The sequence below is a fragment of the Taudactylus pleione genome, unplaced genomic scaffold (assembly GCF_031769625.1).
Source record: "Taudactylus pleione unplaced genomic scaffold, aTauple2 ptg000138l, whole genome shotgun sequence".
NCBI classification, from domain to species: Eukaryota; Metazoa; Chordata; class Amphibia; order Anura; family Myobatrachidae; genus Taudactylus; species Taudactylus pleione.
The window spans coordinates 11,751,236-11,772,168 of NW_028284540.1; the positions used below are offsets into that span (position 1 = coordinate 11,751,236).

At 39.8% G+C, this 20,933-nt stretch overlaps 1 protein-coding gene across 2 annotated transcripts in view; it reads left to right on the forward strand.

The window, feature by feature from the left end:
* Nucleotides 1–228: 228 nt before the first annotated feature.
* The window catches only part of TFCP2L1 (transcription factor CP2 like 1), a 34,536-nt gene continuing 13,831 nt past the window's right edge, over nt 229–20,933 (forward strand). Inside the window, exons 1-6 of one of the 2 annotated variants that reach the window (XM_088473665.1) lie at nt 229–355; nt 10,824–10,975; nt 18,842–18,918; nt 19,017–19,122; nt 19,418–19,524; nt 19,867–20,019. In XM_088473665.1, coding sequence (XP_088329791.1) covers nt 303–355; nt 10,824–10,975; nt 18,842–18,918; nt 19,017–19,122; nt 19,418–19,524; nt 19,867–20,019 — 648 coding nt within the window. In that variant the 5' untranslated portion in view covers nt 229–302. Of the gene's footprint in view, nt 356–630; nt 1,003–10,823; nt 10,976–18,841; nt 18,919–19,016; nt 19,123–19,417; nt 19,525–19,866; nt 20,020–20,933 lie in introns of those variants that run through there. The other variant, XM_088473664.1, reaches the window with a different exon arrangement.

The following is a 20,933-nucleotide window of genomic DNA, read 5'->3' on the forward strand; positions in this document are numbered from 1 at the left end:
AGGAGATCAAGCGCCGGCTCACCACGTGATGGCCGTGACGTCAACAGTGTGACCCGGTTTTATATGTGTGAAATGGGTATAAGTTATACTTGTCAACTATGAATTCCTCTGCTCAGGGAGAAGGCTGCGGGGATCCACTCACTCTTCTGGAGATGGGGGGGGGGGGGGGGGGACTACCCTATAAATCGGAGTCTCCTGCAGTTTCTGGGAAAAGTAGGCAAGTACAACCCTACAGACATCTGCTCTCTGGAGGTATATTGCAGGAAAGTACAGTACAACCCCACAGACGCTTCAGCACATGTATGGGAATAGATCCCCTTCAGCAAATGTACCGTTCTCTGGAGAGATACTACAGGTGAGCAGGCACACCCGCTCTCTGGCGGTATAGCACAAGTAACAGACACCCGTTCTCTGGAGGGATACAGCAGCCCCAGACACATCCGGTCTCCGGAGAGATAGTACAGGGGAGACCAAGTACAGCCACCCGCCGGTCTCCGGAATGTGAGGGCAGGTAAGCTGCAGATTCCGTCCTACAGGGAAGGACGGAGACAGGAGGTGGGTGTAGTGGAGGTGACGTGGTGTAAGAGACCGGGCGGGGGGAGGGAATGTATAAAGAGATGGTCGGGAGCAGGAGATAAGGCAGTTGTTCCACTGTGGCCGCGGGTGTAGTGGGTGGGTCACTGGGCAGGCTGCAGAAGCAGTTGCAGACCAGGGGTATGAACATCGGACACTCGGGGTCTCCATACTGTAGGGGGTTACAGGAAGCTGGAGTGGGTATGAGAGGGGCGCTGTAGGAGGAACGGCAGGGGGTACTGTGGTGATAGGTCCGTCTGAGGAGAGATTACTGACCTGAGGGGGAGCTTGTGCTGTGCAGGGCGGGGGGCTTTCTGGAGCTTGTTGCTGTGCCCCGGATCTGTAGCCCATTCTGTGCCCACTGAAAATGCTCTTCTGGCACACCCAGCCTGAACACTACAACCAGCACCCGAGCGGAGGCTACCTGCGGTGAGTTTCCGCCATGTATGCAGCCACACATGGGCTTCTATCATTACGGAGATTGGATTGATAGCAGACTATTGGTTGCCTGCAATCTGCAAGCGATCATTGGCCGACCACTGTGTCACTGGTGATCTGCGGGTCTGCTTGGATGATGAATATGCTGTTACTTGAAACGCTAATTACTGGCTGAAATCATGTGATAAGTGCAGCCAGGCTGTGTAAGAGTGTGTCATAGGGATCCCTATCATTCAAGTGTACCTACTATGGCTTGGAGCAGAGGCAGCCAACCCTGGTCCTCGAGAGCTACTAACAGTACATGTTTCGAGGTCTCCTCACAGAATCGCAAAAGAAATAACTATCAACATCTGAGGATTTTTTAAAATGTGTCAGTGAGTAATGAATACACTGTGCACCAGCTAGGTTGTCTGGAAAATGTGAAGTGTTAAGGCGCACATCCACACGCTGACTAGGGAAAGACAGTACGATTACGACATCATAATCGTACTGTCGTTCCCCATCCCCTGCAGTGCCTACACTGAACGATTAGTTGTTCAGTGTGTGGCACCCTCCATCATCTGCAAACATAGCCAATCTGTCGTTATCGCCAGATTGACCAGCATGTTCGGGCGATGATTGATGTTGGAAACGACCAGTGGGAGCGCACATCGCTGGTCGTTTCCGACATTATTGTGCACAATTGATGAGTGATTGCACGATTACAACATTGCCTAGTGGATGAGCCCCATTACTAGCTCTCGAGGACCGAGGTTGGCTACGAGTATGTCTGTGCTGCTGGATGTGTAGCAGGGGAAATCCTTCATCTTTATATTTAAATTGTTTACTGCTCTAAGTAATCCACATTTTAGTGACATGTTGCTTCCTATTAATGTTTATGCAAACTGGTCTATTTTTTTTTTTTTTTTTTAATAGCTTGTTGACTAGACGTGTGAATGCCATCAAGCATAGTATGTTCTGTTCTCCACTAAACTGAAATTTGATCAGTGGCAGATGTCCAAGTATATTCCGGGGTCTGTCAATATAAATATCACCTGCTCTTCCAGAAAGCTAGCTTTGGTATTGTCTAGCAGTCATCAGTGTAAAGGTGATCGCAACCCAGTGATGGGCAACAGGCAGTCTCCGGGCACCTCACTGGCATCCTCCAGATCCTTTCTGCTTGTAGCCATATTTGTTTGTTGTTGGTTATATAGCTTGTAATACTTATTTAAAAGGCCTGCTGATATCTTATTATAAATAGATGTCTTTCATTGATCAAATGTATACATTTTAAGTTACTGTTGAGATTAAGGGGGAATTCAATTACCTGTGCCAGACGTGGAAATGCTATACAGTTGAATAGCATTTTCCTTGCACTGTAAACCAGGGGTTAACTAACGTGCGCTAACCCACTCATTCCGTGTAAACTGCAGAATCAATGGTGTTTTCCCCGCAGGTGCCTTTACTCCCAGTGTGTGTAAATCGTCGTGGGGTAAACACTGCGCAAATTGGATTCTCTCTAAGAGTTCTGTGCGTCACTTCTTGAAGGTTGGAGGGCCTCCCAATGGGGTCCCTGAAGTGAATCCGGTTGCCTATCGCTACGGTTAACCGGTTTCATTCCGGAGGGGTCTGTCCCTGTGTAGGTGCTGTAGTTTTTTTGTACTTTTCCATACTCTTCTAATTTGTGTAATTTATGGTTGGAAACCACTACCTGAAAGGGGCAGACTAAATTGGCCGAGTGGTTCTTATCTGCTGTCAAATTCTATGTTTCAAATTCTATATATTTCTGCCTGCGCACAAGTAACAGATTTAGAGAGCATTAAATCCTATTTACCTTAGTCAGTGAATTATGTTCTGGCTGGTATTTTAGGTCAGGGTCTCCTTTCTTAGCTAAACAAATATGTTCAACACCAGATTATCGCCACAATCAGCCTGCACTTTCCTGTGAGATCAGTAGGGCAACTCTGTGGAACAAACTACAGCATGATAGTACAGCCAGGACTTTGCTGTCAAGGTTTTTTTTTTCTAGTAGCTGAATTGGGGCAACCAGTGCTCTTATTTTATACAAGCATTTTTCCTAAATTTGTCACCCACTGAAACTAAATTAGGTGGCACAAATTTAAAAACTAACCTTATTCTTATGGAAATATTTATGTAATTGACCAGATTCTCAATCTGTGATGAATGTAAATAACTGGTACTTCTGACCGTTCGGCATATTCCAAAATAACATACAATGCATTAATAAAGACTAAAATGCATACATAATTAATCCTAAAAATTTATTTTTAAATTGATAAGTGGTCTGTGTGTACTACAATTAAATATACATCACTAAACGTACAAAGTATAAAAAATTTTAGAGCAAAATTGGTAAACCATTACTGTCGCCGAAGTACATGTTGAAGAGGTTGACAAATTACTGTATGTTGAAAAGAGTGACAAATTTGGCCTACAGTGCCTTTACTGTGATATTGGTCGGGGTGGTTTGAAATGGAAAGTTTTATATAAAAATGCAAAACCTTTTATTTTAAGCTACTTTACTTTTTTTTTTTTTTTTTTAAGTAAAGGAAAATTTGACCTTTTTTTGTGTTTTTGATTTTTAGGGGAGTTTAAATTTGATTTTTAGGGGAGACCCTAACTTGCAAATGTAGTTGGTAACCTACCCTATCTAATATTTTCCTAAGTATACTCTAGTATAGTAGATAGCCCTTATATGTTGTAAAGTTCCTGCCGTCTTTGGGCATGAATCAATTCAACGTGAATTGAATAGCACCGGGATGGAGTGCGCTGTTATGTCGGAGAATGCTCAATCTCGTGCCTTAAACATGGTGTTTAGTCGTGAGAATGGGCATTCTCTGACTTAACTACCTGTTTCCGCCGCGCTAAGGACAGAAAACAGCATCACACCAGAACTTTTGTCGGGTTTCTACTCGTACCCCAGGAGGGGTGCGAGAAAAAAATCCTTCGTCGGGCTTAACAGCGCGCCAAATTGAATAGCACCGGGAGCTCATTACCGGCACTATTCAATTCGCGTTGAATGGAATTGAGCCCTTTGGGTTGATGACCAAGGCAAGTTCTCGATCAATGACATTCTTAACTCTGTCTCAAGTCCAAAGGTTTTAACCGTGTGCATAGATTTTCACACTTCACATCTGAGGGCGTAAGGTGACTAGGAGCACCCCTCCACAGACTGAAGACCCATTACATTGGGAACATCTAAAGATGGCTGGAGCTTCAGGATATTTAAGCTGTATAGCCTATACTAGAGTTTAACACAGACACAACATTTAGTTTCTCACCATTCAGTATATTTAATATACATAAATACTAGAAACTATTTGTGGCTGTGTTGAGTTACTGAGTCCCGTTGCTACTACCATAAAGCACCAGGAATCGTTGCTGGACTGCCGGTATGTATGTGTATATATCTCCTCATACATTGTTGCTGCAGTCATGCCAAACAGCCCTTCCCAGCGTGCAAGGTGCTATGCGACTCTGATTGTGTTGAACGTCTTTTTTGCCCGACTGAGTGAGAATCTGTATAAGAAGTGCTACGTTGCCGCAGCATTTTTACACGCCAGGTTCCTTTGTGCTTCATGTAAGACTCAGTCGCACACAGATATACAGGTATTTCATATCAAATGAATCGGTGCAGTTTCCTGGATCTCAGACTAGATGTATGAAGACACATATGTATTTGTGTGTGTGTGTGTATATATGTATATATATATATATAATTGTAAGATCCTAGGAGCAGGGTCCTCCTCCCTACTGTCTCACAGCCCTCTTCTCTAGCACTTCAGAGACAACAGCCTTCAGCTTCCCAGCTGTATTGTGTATGGAGAATTGTGTTGCTAATTGTTTCCTGTGCTCTGTTTATATTTTGGATACTGTATTGTAATGTTCTGTGTACCCTGTACTGTCCTACTGTTGATGTATGTACGGTGCTGCGTACTGCTTGAGTCGCCCAATAAATAAAATGTAGTAATATATATTATTGCTTTCTATCTCCTCCTGTGACTTGGTGGTCATCAAAAAGAAGTTCTTTGGTCTGACATTTCGGATCTTGGCAGGATCAATCGCCCACTGTAAAACATATCTCTAACATATTGGAATTAGTCTTTACCTTTACTGCTACTTCCTGTCTCTCAGTATATTGAAGCCCCTTTGCTTTGTATAGAAATTGTACACCTGCATAGATCAATAGTGAAAATAGTTAATATGTTGTATGTGTAAAATAAATGCAGTGTATTTCTGTTATTGGACATTCCTTCTCCAACTAACTCACAGACGCTGACCGGGACTATGAATGTTTCCGGCACAGAACCTATTGCTGCATGTTTATTACTTTATAATGCTCTATATATACTGAATGCAGCGTTGGTGTGTAGCTTTGTTTCTAGTTATTAAAGAAGTTTGGTATGATAATCAACGTGTGCGTGTCCTCTCCAGCAGTGATTTAATATGTTTGAATGTTTGCTTCAAAATATGGGCCTAATCTAAATAGATGTTGCATATTTTGAGTCCTGAGCATTGTCATGTTGTTCTTGCAAAACCATAAGTTTATATGATACTAGTTTTCATTCTAGCATCTAATCAGTGAGGAGGGCATATTTGTATCTTCAATGGCAAACTGTTAAATGTGATGTATTGCTAAGTGAATAAGGGTCTCTACTTTCTCAGTTACCATGTGAGTGTCTTAGTGCAGCTCTCTCAGTATTACTGATTTTCATTAATTTTGGCACAAAAACTGGCTGATGCAGCTCAAGCCTGACTTTTCCGTGCCGATTGCCAGTTCTATTTCTGTTCTCCACCCTGTTTCAGTAACTAAGGAGACATGCCAAGTTTTTGTGCGCTACCCATGTCCATGTCCTCATCTGGCATGACCCAAAATGCAGGGTGACCTCCTGTCACCTCTTCTGTCCCTGAGATCAAGTCCTGGCTCCAACAGAAGATCGTCTGTCTAATAACCTCTCTACATGCAGACTTGCCACCATGAAATGGCAATCTGTTATTATTAATTATCCACAGCAGAGCACAATGCACAGTTTGCTGTTCTATTAGTCATTAAGTGATGCTGTCAGCTGTGTATTAGACCTTATATTTAGTATCATTTTAGTATAACAATTATGTTAAATGCAATGCTTCGTACTTTTTTATTTTCTACTGTTTATGTGCGGCTGATATTTGTTTGCAAGCTGTTACATTTTCCATTTATGCATTTGTGATAAAACAGAAGAACGTTTTTTTTTGTCTTCCTTTAGCAAAACACATGTGAAAAATGTGTATGCATGCAATTGGTGGTTATGTTCAATTTGCATTCTCATTGAAATCAGTGGATTATTTTCAATCATGATGCACTTAAATTACATGCCAACCAAAGGCAGACACAGGTAAATAAAAAAAACACAAACCGTTGTGCTGGGTTTATTTTTACTGTTAAACGGCATAATTTTAATGCTAGAGGTTACCAAACACAGTGTAAGTCAGTGATTCCCAACCTCTGTCCTCAAGGCACACTAACAGTCCTGGTTTTAGTGATATCCATGCTTAAGCACAGATGGTTAAATCAAAATAACGAAGGTACTAATGGAGTCACCTGTGCTCAACTATGGCTATCCTTAAAACCTGGACTGTTAGTGTGCCTTGAGGACCGTGGTTGGGAACCCCTGGTGTAAGTGGTACTACAGATTCCCTGGCTCATTCATATTGAATAATTGTCCCACTGATACAGCCGCCGATTGACTGCTGCACATTGTAAAGGGCATTAATATTTAGGCAAAGGAAGGAAAAGCTACATTGATTGCCGTAGCATACTGTATATGCAGATTGTGGCAAGTTCAAAATAGCAAGTGAATACATGTTAAATATAACAGGTTCTGAATGTCGACAGTCACAATGTTGACATGGACATTAGGTCAACAACCAATATGTTTACATACAATTATTTCAACGTGGTTAAAATGTCCACACATTCAGAAGGTTGACATAAGGTTTTTTTTTGTTGTTAGACTTTAGCTAAAATAAGCAAAAAAAAGTCACCATTAAACGTCGACATTCTGAATGTGTTAACATTTTTACCATGATGACCAAATTAAATGTCGACATATTGATTGTCGACCTGATGTCCTTTTTGACATTCAGAACCTGTCAACATACCCCATCCAATATAAAAGAATATTTGTTTTACTTCTGTCCTTTTTGAGGGTTTGATGAAAAATGAGAATGCATGAAGTGTCCAGAACCAGTACACCTGAATATCGCAGTTCTCCCTAATATATTCTACATTTTGAATGCAATATATAAAACTTAAAAATGCGGCACTCTTATTTCCCATGCATTAACATGTGTTTCCAATAAAAATACTGAGCTGATAAGTGCAGCACATGGGAACGCATCACTACAGCATGCTTCTTAATGTGTTTTTATTCGTTTTCAAAGTGCGTACTCTGTGAGTGATCCCTGAAAGTGACTGGTAAAATGCGTTAAGTTTACTCTCTTTCTTTCTACATCTGTATGTATTCTCCATTGTTTCAGTAGTATAAATATCACATAATAGTTTGGGAACTGAAATTACTATTAATGATCCACTGCCTCAAAACTTCATTTCTCAGGATTTCAAATTGTTTTATTATCAGACTCCTGTTAAAATGGTGTTGGAGACTTTAAGGGATTGTTCATATAAATGTTGATTTAGAGCTTACTTAATTCACATTTCAGATGGCATCCAGATGAGTAACGTAATAAAATGTTACAGGCTTGTTGCCAATACAAAAAACATTCACATTGCACATAATTAAATATGCAACAGTTGTTTTTTTTTTCTTAATTTTTATCTTGTGCCAGTTGCCCTTGTGAACAGCATATGTGTTTTAGAACAAGGATTGATTTTATTAGAGGTGCTGAACACTCAGATATTAGGTTGGCTAGGTGAAACTGGGGCAATGTCAATGGAAACCCTCCTAGCCCCACTTGGTTTTTTGTAAACCGTACTTCGAAACTGGGAAAAAAAAATTAATAAACATGGATATAAAGCTAAAGTAATGTGTATAGCCTATTGATTGACAAGCATAGTCCCAGAGGCATCTGATATGTGACTATATTCCTAGTGAGATTCATAACGAAGGTGTGGTCACTGTATACAAATGCTCTACATCTTCAGTATTTTATTAATATCTTAATCTCAGTGTATAACTGCACGTGATGGGTACATTGACCAGTATAGTGAGATCCAAAATTAGGTCACTCTGAAGATGTATAACAATTGTGTAATGTTTTATTTATATCTTTATTTGACTATAAGAACATGTGATGCACACAAGTTGTACAGTGTGTATTTTCTCTTTTAGATAATGTCTGCAAAAAAGCAAAATCTAAAAAAAGTGAAACCCATTTTTCTATGCTTCCTGAAAGTGCCATATGCTTACTTTCCTAGAACGGGATGAGCTCTAAGTTACAAGGGCTAAAGTTGGCATATTTTTCTGCAAATAGCGAGTATCCTATTTGAAATTAATTTAATTTGATTCAGCAGTACAAAAACCAGAGTGTCTTGTAGAATTAAATGTGCAATGACGAACAGTTTTTCTACTAAAGGAGTATAAGGATACACTGATTTTCCAGTTGAGTGCTGTGGTTCATTTCTGGCTTGTGATGAGGTTTGTTAACGTAGGTGGAAGTGGTTCCTGAACTCCTGCTGTGTCTTTAGATTATGTATTTGTGCCTGCTTCTACATGCAGCTGCCCTCATGTTCTGTAATGGACTTTTCATTTCTTACACATGGAATTTTTGTTGTGGCAAATTGTGTCTGTGTTTTTTCCAAACAAGAGGGGAGCTTAATAATGTCTAGTAGAAGTACTATGCAGTGTCAGGCTTTGAACACCTTTACACTTTATTTTTTTTTTAATATCTTTATTTGACAGCTGTTGCAGTTTCCCAGACCCTTTGTAGTCTCCTCATTAACAGTTTGTTGTAAATGTAACTAGAATTATGATGAGATCTAACATATGACTGATGTGTAGTAGCTTTGATACACTCCTGCTACTTTCATGCCCTGAATTTCACTATGAAATGAATTCTCCGCTTCAGAGTGCGGTGTGAATCTGGGACTGGGACATCTGCGTGCAACAGCCCTCTATGGTTTGGGTGGTTCCCACAGAGTCGAATCTGCTTTATTTTAGGACATGTGTTCACTGTTTTCTCCATATACAATTTATACAGAAACTGGTGCACATAAGACTTTATTCATTTTTTGACATTGCTCGATCTCTGGGCTTCTCTATAATAAACGGACACTAGTGAGTTGTGCTTAGTTTCTTTACAAAATTTCAAGTGCATGTATGAAATGATATATTGGGTATTGTGTCATGAAGTCAGGGAGTGCATTCTCTGCTGCATGCTGGGTAATATATTCCCCTTGCAGCTCTTGTTTGAACCAGATCTATCCTGACAGAAGTAGTCACATTCTGTTAAACATGTTTAATTTACACACATGGCCAAGCAACATCCATCTTCCCAAAGTTCTGGCCTGGCATGAATTATGGGGAAAGTCAGATTCCTTCTACTTAGGTGGTTCTCCAAGAGTTAAAGTTTTTTTTTTCTTAAGTAGAGAATTAAAAAGCAGAGAAAATTGGGATCCAGCAAGGAGATTTATTTTATGAATGTGCTTTGTAATGCGGTACTTGCATATTAAAGTGGATTAAACCTTTTGCTGTGAGATGTCCCACTGAGTAAGGGTCCAGCTCCCCATGGCAGCTAAATGAAATTTGGATAAAGCTGAGGGGTGACTTGATATCATTCAGTGCCAAAGATTTTTCAGGGTTGTTGGCAAAATTATTAGTTCTAAATACTTGACTCTTGACCTGAAAGTTCTCCAATTGGCCCAGAAATACATGAAGACTTTCTGTCCAGGTCAGGGGCTGTCCAGGCAGGCCAAGGGTAAAATGCACCTCATGCCCTGTAAAATCAATTTAGTCTTTTAAATATTTATAGATATATTTGGTTCCATACAGAACAATAAAGATATTTTGTTCTTAAGATTAATTTCTCTATCCACACTTGTGGCAGCTTCGGTCGCGCTCCATCCCATGGAATGACAGTGACAGGGGACTAGTGCTCTACCTTTTAAATCAGATGTGTCATTTTCCAGAACATATTTTGGGGAGACATTTGTCAACACTTGTTCATGTTACCAGCAGCACAGACTGTGTAATGGTTAGCATTACTGCCTCACAGCACTGAGGTCACGGGTTAGTTTCCAACTACGGCCCTAACTGTGTGGAGTTTGTATATTCTCCCTGTGCTTGTGTGAGACTCCTTTTGGGTGCTCCGGTTTCCTCACACTCCAAAAATATACTGGTAATTTACTAGGCTCCCAACAAAAATGTACCCTAGTGTATATGTGTGAGTATGTGGTAGGGAATATAGATTGTAAACTCCACTGGGACAGGGACTGATGCGAATGGCCAAATATTCTTTCTGCAAAGCGCTGCAGAATGTGTGCGCCATATAAATAACTGGTAAATAAATAAAATGTGTAAAAATTGCTGTAAGACAAAGTAGGTTGGATTCTCTTTATCTGTCCAACATTTTTCTCTATTGTGATGTGTCTGGTGTGGCAATTTAAACTTTGATTTCATAATCATTATGGCCTAATCTTTTCTGGGTAGATATCCAGTATGTACTTGTTAATGGATAGTCAGCCCAGGAATGTAGTATATCCATTCTAATCTGATCCATTTTCTGTATGACTTTATTACATGTGATCCCTCACTTGAAGGTTATTGTACTGAACAGAACGGTTTCACTCACTGCTCTGATTTTTGTTTTTATAGTGACGTCCTTGCACTGCCAATATTTAAGCAAGAAGAACCTCATCTCTCCCCAGACACGGATGCCAAGCTGCCCCCATTCCAGTATGTGCTGTGTGCAGCTACGTCACCTGCCATTAAACTGCATGAGGAAACTCTGACCTATCTCAACCAAGGTATGAAGCCAACGTGGTCCCAGCTAGTGCAGTCCTAGAGAAAGTGTAGGTGATGTTCAGCTTGTGTTCTGTATGAATTGTACAAGAAATCTGATGGAGAGGAGTACATGATGAACTGACGTATTGAGGGAATACTGCAGTATTGTACAGTTCTTTACATTACAAATAGTATTTAGCCTTTTACATTTAGGTCTGGTTCAGAAGTGGACGCTATTGCAGCAGCATCTTTTTATACAGCTGCGACTGTCTTTATTTAATGCAGCAGGTGATTGGTTTCCTACTGAGATGCCCACTGTCTGCGTTGCTAATACTTCGCTGTGCGTATTAAGACACACCATCGGTGATTGCACCTACCTTATGACACATGGCTGCCGGGGTCAGTGCAGCTGTGTCTTTGGACACAGTTGCTGACCGTGACACTCCCACCTGTTACTTCCCAGAAACATCCACCGAAATTTGTGCGGTAAACATCGGCACGCGGCATCGACATTATGTGCACCTCTGAATCCGGACCCATTTCAATGGAATTTACAGTCTATTCCCTACCATATGAATACACACACAATAAGGTTAATTTTGTCAGGAGCCATAAAACCTACCAGTAGGTTTTTGGAGTGTAGTTGATCTAATATAATGCTAACCACTGTACGTCTCTATGTATATAACCTAATGCTAAATACTATGCCTCCCTATGTATAAAACAATGCTAACCATTGTGTCTCCTTGTGTATATAACCTAATGCTAGCCACTGTACTATCGTATGTATACAGTGTTTTCAGAGCATTGACTGGCCTGAGTACAGGCTGTGTTAGCAAATAGGGTAGACATGGCCACGCTCCATCTCAATTGTGTTATTGATTTATTTTTTTTTAAGTACTTTGTGCAGCACTGGGAGTAGGATTGCCACCTCATCCCTTTAAAACTGGACACGTGAATTACACAGGTTCTATAGCTGATTAAAAGCAGGTGAAATGGAGACTTGGAGTCAGCCAGCTACAGAATCTGTGTAATATATAGGTGTCCAGTTTTAAAGGGATGAGGTGGTGACCCTAACTTGGAGAGAGGAGACTGCCTCCCTGGACCCTCTGCATCCCAGCACACAGCAGCATGGCTCGGGTGCCTCCCCATGTATATAAAACGAATGCTAACTACTGTACTTCCCTATGTATATAATCCACACTATGCAAATAATATAATGCTAACAACTGTACCACCATATACGTACTGTATAATACTAACCACTTTACCTCCCTATGCATAACATATACTAACCACTGTGCTTCTGTATGTATAATGCGAATCACAGTGGATTCACAAGAATTGATATACGTAGGGAGGCACAGTACCAATCTATACATAATATACTGCTAACCACTGTGTAATGTATATCTCTCCCCCTCCATTTTGCCGTTTTAAATAATGTACTGCTAACCCTTGTCAAATATACAGTGTGTGTGTGTGTATGTATATATATATATATATATATATATATATATATATATATATATATATATATATACACACACACACAATACTAATCACTGCTGCGTCACCATGTAAATAATAAATGTAATGTTAACCACTTTGCCACTATATATAACTTGATTTAAAAAACTGTGCCACCTCTTTTGCAGCAACTCCCTTCAACAGGTCATGGTAACTGCATTTCCTGCTTAAGTAACAGCTGACTCTCCACTTCCATATTACTTAGCACTGCGCATTGAGCTTTCTTGTGAGGGTTAGGGGGAGGCTAAATTCCCTGCACATTACATGTTACCAGCTGTGTCTATGAAGATTGTAGCTTAATATGAACTCTTATTTTTCTATGCCTCATTGTGCAAATCTGCTCCAGCACAAGAATCCGATCTAGATTCTAGCAAAGGCTGGGAATTCTCTCTCCAAATGTGATTTTGAGAACTGTATATCTGTAGATGAAGTCAACTTTATTTCCAGTTATCTGTTAAAATACTTGTGCAGAGATTCCCAAATGCAGTCTTCAAGACCAGGGCCATCACACAGGGCGCCACAGGTCAGGGGGGTGCTGTTTGGGCCTGTCAAATATCTGTTAATTATCATTCTTGCTTGTATCTTCCTCTTATTTCATCCCCAGCATCTCCTGGCCTCTCCTATCTCTTCCCTGGCCCTTCCCCATGAAGCCATGGCCCTTTTTTGGGTGCATTATGTCCCTTTGAAAAATGAGGGGGGCGCCAATGCTCTTTCTGGCACCAAAAAGTCTAGTTACGGCTCTGCTCAAAACACCCCAACAGTTTAGGTTTGAGAGATATCCATGTTTGGGCACAGGTGGTTAAATCAAATTGACTGTGGTACTAAAGAAGTCACATGTGGTCAAACATGGATATCTTTAAAACCTGGACTGTTAGGGTGCCTTAAGAACAGAGTTTGGAAACCTCTGCACTAGTGTATTAAAATCCGCTTTTTAGTGCAAAGTATTTTACCATGTGCCTGACTGGGTGAAATGTAAACTTTATGCTAATCACAAGTAATTTATCATTCACCTCTAATATTGTGGTATTGTCCCAAATGACACATACTACATATATTCTATGCAGTTCCGTTTTTATTTTTCTTGCCGTCCCTACTAAAATGTAATTTCGAAAGCCATAAACTGGCAGAACCCATATTCCGCTAAAGTAAATGGCAATATCTGATTTTAAGTTCCATGCCTAGTAGGTTGTTTGCATTAATATGATCCTTTAAGAAGTAACTGTCCTTATTTCCCATAGTTGGATCAGCCATGTTTGCTACATTTTAAGTGTTTATTAAAAAAAAAAAAAAAAAAACTCAAAGTGCTGTCCGTACATGTCAAAAAGACGGCAGTGGATTGCATTTAATCACTCCTCCATTCTAAGTAATTGAATTAAGCAAGTGCCGAGATTTCAGTGACAGAGATTTAAAGCAGATAATATTATTATTTATTAAGATATAGAGATAGATATAGAGATAGATATAGAGATAGATATAGAGATAGATATAGAGATAGATATAGAGATAGATATAGAGATAGAGATAGATATAGAGATAGATATAGAGATAGATATAGAGATAGATATAGAGATAGATATAGAGATAGATATAGAGATAGATATAGAGATAGATATAGAGATAGATATAGAGATAGATATAGAGATAGATATAGAGATAGATATAGAGATAGATATAGAGATAGATATAGAGATAGATATAGAGATAGATATAGAGATAGATATAGAGATAGATATAGAGATAGATATAGAGATAGATATAGAGATAGATATAGAGATAGATATAGATATCTATAGAGATAGATATAGATATCTATAGAGATAGATATAGATATCTATAGAGATAGATAGATAGATATAGAGATAGATAGATAGATATAGAGATAGATAGATAGATATAGAGATAGATAGATAGATATAGAGATAGATAGATAGATATATATATTAGTATTTTTTTTTTTTTTTTTTAAGGTAAACCCATCCTGGTTTTTTCTTTTCAAAAAGAAATTGTGTTTTAAATCATGCAGCAAAGTCGTACTTTTTTTTTTTTTTTTGTATCATTTGCAGCAGCTCGCAGGCCATTACGCTTGGTCCTGTGACTGAAGCAGGGTGAGCACAGTGCTATTTCTTCCCCCATCTTAGTACATTCACCAACCAATTTGCTCTTCCAGTCTGGCTTATGGGCTTGTTAATATAGCTAACCAAAAAAATTATCTTTTTTTATTTTTTTTTATTTCTACCTTTAATGAAACAAAGTCCATAACCTGCGCTTGTCCTTCTATACACACATCAGCCCCAGTCCTAGTCTGGGAGGATGGAGAATTTATATTCTATACCCAGACATCCATCTGCCAATAAAGCCCCTCATCAATGATGAAAATGGACCTCATGCTGTCATCACAATTGATATCTGTTTCTGTTCCGAATAGCCGACAACCTTGGTTTTGGTCTACAGTTGATTAATAGAAACTTAGACAAATTCACAACTTTTGACAGCTTTTAATGGATACAATCTGTACTACAGTATCTATAATGCTAGCTATGTGCAGGGAACAGCGCACAATGCCAGGGTGCTGGTATGTGCACATTGAATGAATAATATGCAGCAGCTGCTCCCCAAGGGGTTTTTATCTTTTTTTCAATAATCTTTATTTTAAAGATCTAAAAAAAAATAAATAAAACAATGTAATCCTCCATTCTGCGAAATGTCATGGAGTTGAAACCTAAAAGTCTTATATTTTGATCCACTGTGAAGTCAAATAATATAAGGCAGACCCCTTTATCCAGAGTATGTCAGGTGAAAGAAGTGGAGAAACTGTGTGTGTGGGTGGGGGATGAGAGCTGTACTAACAAGTGGTTTTCCATATTAAGGGTCTTCAGAGTTGTGTCCTTTTATGTGCTCTGAGGGCCTGATTCAGCAGCGTACGCAATTACGTACGCAGATCGAGCGAATGTTAACCACTACACGTGCGCTGCGATCACACTGCGATTTATGGACGCACTGAGGAATCCATCGCAGAGTGAGTGACAGGCTGTGAGCGTTTGGGGGTGGTGATGGGGGAGTGGTTGGAAAAAAGCAGGCGTGGCTGTCCGTTTGAACGCCGTTTCATGGGCATGCATAAATTAGCCACTACGACTGCAAACACCACTTGAGTACTCACTGCATGCGACGAGACTTGCAGTTTCTGCTGCTGGTCAGTGCTGGTGTAAATGTTGCGTGACGGACCGATGTGCGTAGATTGTACCGATATATATGCAGGAGTGCGATGTAGTACGGATGTGAGAAAGCAGCATTGGGCGTCTCTATGCGGCTGAGACAGGAATTGGCATACTTTCGCAGCTGCGTAGCATGAGAAGTCGCAACTGTGTACGCAATATCTATCCTTACTGAATCAGGCCCGAAGTCTCAACAGTCCCTTTCTTGGAGAAGATTGACAGGTTGTTAATATTGGCAGATTATTTCTAATGGATAATGCAGAACATTCTTGTGAAACCAGCTTGTTTTTAGTATTTTTTTCCAGTGGCTCCCTCAGTGATACAAGAATTTCATACATTGGATGCAGCTAGACAACCAGGCATTAGAGGTGGCCTCTTCTGTACTTGCTGGAAAGCAGCCTGTACAGTATTAGGTCTGCTCTTCAGGCACTACAGAAGAAATCTGTTTAGATGTAGAATGTATGTAGCTGAAAATTCTCCAGGGACACTGAGCCATGCTTACTCTCTGTGCACTATCCTGTGAGGTTGAGCTTATTGATGCCATAAATTGTAGTAATACTGATTACTTTGTTGCAACGTTTCTCACTTTGTGGAACAGATATGTACTAATTTGTGAGGCGTATAAAATAACCACTCTTTTATCCTGTAAGGAGATGTGCAAAGTACAGAGCAAAATGGGGGTTTCCCTCTCCTCACTGGTTTGTTCATATCCTGTTCCAATGTTACAGAATGTATAGATCTGTTGGTGATCCGTATTCAACTTCGCGGCGCCTCTTATCCCCAGCAATGACTGTCTATATCAGAACTATACGTCCTGCAGCTCTCTGGCTGTTGAGTAAGCTGAATCATGCTGAGACTTTTAGTTCCACAAAAACCAGATAGGCATTTTATCTATACCATGTATAATGGGTGACTAAGCCATTACAAAACTTAAGAGAGCCATGCTGTTTCTTCAGAGTACTTGGTAATAGATTTGATTTACTAGCTGGTGGAATGAAGAACATATGACACTTCTCTATGTAATGGATACTGTATTATCATGGAATGGAAGTGTCGCAAACACCACCAGAATCTGTAACTGTTACCAACTCTGCACATAATAGTGTCCTAAGACTTGATCCTGAAGAAACGGCATATGAGCTCTCCCAGGTGAGCTGTCTTTGCACCCACTAGGGCTGGCTTGTTTATATTCAGTCATCCCTGGGGATCCAGTGTAATGTATTCACCTCTCTCCGCAGGACTCATTTCCATCGTCCACTCTCTTCTCTATGATTTTTGTGTAGTTATGTTTGCAAATCTGAGGGAGTGTTTTGTTTTCCCAGTTCTGACCTGTTTTCTTTCACCTGTTTCCCTGTGGAGAAAAGGCTTATACTTGAAAGAATTGGCCTGCTTGGGTGATGCTCAGAAACCTTCATCCTGCTACCTTTTGTAGGTGGGTGGGTAGAGAAAATCCTGATGTTACACCATATGGAGGTGATGCTAAAATTACTCCCTTCTCACAGGTATCTATTTCACATTTCTCCCTCTACCTTTTGCTTTGGGGCGTACGCTGGAGGAATGTCCTTGGTTGTAGAACTGCTCGTTCAACTGTTTAGGGATCCAAAGCAATTCGACCTCTGTCCAAAAATAAACGGGGTACCGTTTTTCTTGTCTGGCTCAACTGTCTTGTGTGACCCTATTTCTAAAAATCTGTACCCCAGGGGAGAATGAAAATGAATTGTCACAAAGGGTAAAGATGTCTGTGTATGTGTGCATTGAAATTGTGTACTGATTGCATGAGAGCGGTTATCAATATAGTGTTGCACTGACTGAATTCTAGTGGTGCTGTGGTCATGCAATGACCTGTGTCATTGAGTACTGTACAGACCCTAAAGAAAATGTACACACGAGCAGCGCTAAAGGTTTTACTTCGCCATTTGTTATGTATTTTACTAAACATGGCAGTTGTTTCCAGTTCATTTTTTATCATTTAGACTCCTTCATTAGCTTATGTGACGACATGGTTACCTGTAGAAGCTCGTTCACAGGTAAGGTTTTACCATGCTGTTACTAGCATTATCATGTCTCCCATCTTTTCCCACAAATTCATTACAAAAGTTGGCATAGTATTTGGCTGCTGATCTAGAAACAAAGTAATTGCGCAGTATCATGTTAATTACTAGGCATCAAGCATTTCATATCCAACCGCTTTGTCATTGATGGGTGGAATAACCTGTTACCTAGAACACACCACTCCTCAGGCTTTTTGTTACTGTTTGAAAGTCTCTGAGACGCACGCTGCTCCAATTTGGGGAAAGTGGAGGGGAGGAGTGGACATATTTCCCCCCCATGTATCCCAGGAGTGTGCTGTCCTGTATTTATTTTTGCCATTTGAGAACTTGATATTAATGTTGCCCAGTTACTGTTGTCACCTATTGATGTTGCCACTTTGTATATATGGCGTTAATTTGGCTTATTTTCTCCCCCCTTTAATCTCTTCCATACAAAACATACAGTGACAAATGTTGAAATGTCTGGCACACATGTCTAAATGTTTGGGTTTTTGGGGTACATTCACAGATATATATTTGTTTGTACTGTTAACAATTGTCAGCTTCATATAATTATCAACCCTGTATGTAATTCAGGAACATGAGAATGTTTTTTTTTTTTGTTTTGTTTTTGGTGAAAGGTTCTTCTAGGTAATTTGTGTTCTAGGTATGATGACTTTAAGGGTGAGTGTCATGATGTGATCTGAAGTCTTCCAAGGCAATGCTGAGTTTTGCATGAGACCAGAGGCGGATGGGATGTCTTCATTAGCTCCAAGTATTACAATTCTTAGGTGGTAAATGTGCTGAGTTGTGGTCTCGTGTAGAAGAGTTCATGTCTGTGTATGTTTGTTTCACGTATGTGTCACGGTTTCATTGCAGTGAGAAGGTTGTGTGTGTGCTGTGTGTCTGCACAAGTTGCATGGTGGTATAGAAATGTACATCTCTCATAACTTTCTTGTCTGTAATTTTTTTATAATACATATTTAAATTCTCAATATTTACTAATGGCACTTATGACTTTTCAGGGAATACAACCTTTATAAATATATTGGCTATATAACTGTTAATGGGTAACTGAAATATAAACAAGGTTGAACCAGGTCTTCATTCATTTCAGGACAACCTTATGAAATTCGTCTGCTTGACAACAGAAAACTGGGAGAGTACCAAGAGCTGAATACTAAATATATCAAGGTATCTAATAAGCAGAGCCACACAGGATGGGTCATGTATGGGAAGCGTGTTCTGTGAAAGTATTTATGCATTTTTCTCCCTTACCTTTTATGCTTTAGAGTATCATCAGAGTAGTTTTCCATGACCGGCGCTTGCAGTATACAGAACATCAACAGTTAGAAGGTTGGAGATGGAGCCGGCCTGGGGATCGCATTCTGGACATAGGTCAGTGTAATTGTAAGGGTGAGGTTGGAAAATTTGTAGACACTTTTTAAAATCTCGACCTCCTTTGTGTCCAGCAGGTAGAGCCATAGAAGCTTTGGTGCAATATCTATTAAAATCATCCAATAGTTGTAAACTTCTCTGTTCTTGCAAACCAGAACAAAACCCCAGAAGTATGCCATTATAATTCTATTCTTTATCTCTTCCCAGAGCCCTTCTGTCTTTCGAAGGCATGTAATATTCCTCTTCATTTTCTGTTTACATCTATATTGACATCTTCCAATATTCACTTTTACAGATATCCCATTGTCGGTTGGCATATTGGATCCCAGAGCTAGTCCAACACAGCTGAACACTGTAGAGTTTCTGTGGGATCCCACCAAACGATCTTCTGCATTTATTCAGGTACTGAGGCACTGTTTCTGCCAGGAGGCTTATAGAGACCATTGCTCCATAGGAAGATGGGGAGAAGAGGTCGTGTATGTCCATTATCTCTAGATGTCTCCTCTCTGCGCCAGGAAACCGTTACAGGGTTTCAGTCCTGGAACCGGAGGTTTAGGTTCATAGACCAGTATGTACACGATAGCAGCTGCAAAATGTTTTACACAAATGGTCCATATGTTACCCCTCATTGAACCATCACACTTGCAGTAAGATGTCATTTAGTTTGATAGTAGTTTTATATTCAAATCAAAACTCCTAAATGCCGGTGCATCATATATAACAATGTGTTTCTATTATAAAAAGGTGCATTGTATCAGCACAGAGTTCACTCCAAGAAAGCATGGAGGAGAGAAGGGCGTACCATTTCGAATTCAGATCGACACATTTAAGCAAAATGAGAATGGAGAATATACAGAACATTTACATTCTGCTAGCTGCCAGATCAAGGTGTTCAAGGTACCGGTTTGTCTTTCAGAACATTTTGAAAGGCTTTTAAAGAGACTTTGTTTAAACAACAAATTAAGTAAATTAGATATTTATTAATAGGAGAATAAAAATCAAACTCCAACAAAGGAAAATCTATTTTACAGAGCACAATATACCCCACGGCTAAAACTATGTGTATGTATAAAAAAAAAGCTGCTTTTCCCCCTTTAGGAAATACATCTGCACAAACTCTGCTTTACTGAACCAATGTTACTGTCATTGTGCTATTTTTAGGTCAACAAGGTCTTATCAAAATTACATCCTGTTCCTCCCCCTAATGTGTAAATTTTCAGGTGCCTTCTGTTAGTCTTAAATGAGTTTCTTGATATTGGTGTCATCAGCAAAGTCCATTTGGTGATGCATTTGTTATATTTCTTTTTAAACTTGTGTTGACTCAGCAACACTATTGTAGTTGCTCTGATTTTCTGATATTTTACCACTGATAACTGATATATTCCATATACCATGCACTTTTAAAATTGTAGGGCTTATCCGCCATCTGTAACAGGTCTGTACTGCTATACATCACACAGTTGGGCAGATATAAGCCAGGAAAACAACACCATTCTCAGAAATGGGTGTAAATGCCATGTGTACATATGTGGTTGGGTGGTGGCTGACGTTACCTTTCATATACTATAAATGTGATCTGGGCTCTTATGGCTGCTTGTCAGTAATAAGTGAGATGTCACCACCTAGACTGGCGTTACCAAAATATCTCCCATATGGGACTACTGGATTCTCTACGTACATGTAGAGGTGGAAAATTCATCCAATTTCAGACTTGCCTCTTCATCCCTACTTTCATGCAGAAAAGTTCTTCAATCTTTGTCATGTCCACAATAAGATTTAGTGCAAACCTTTTGGGGGTTTTCTTTTGTTTT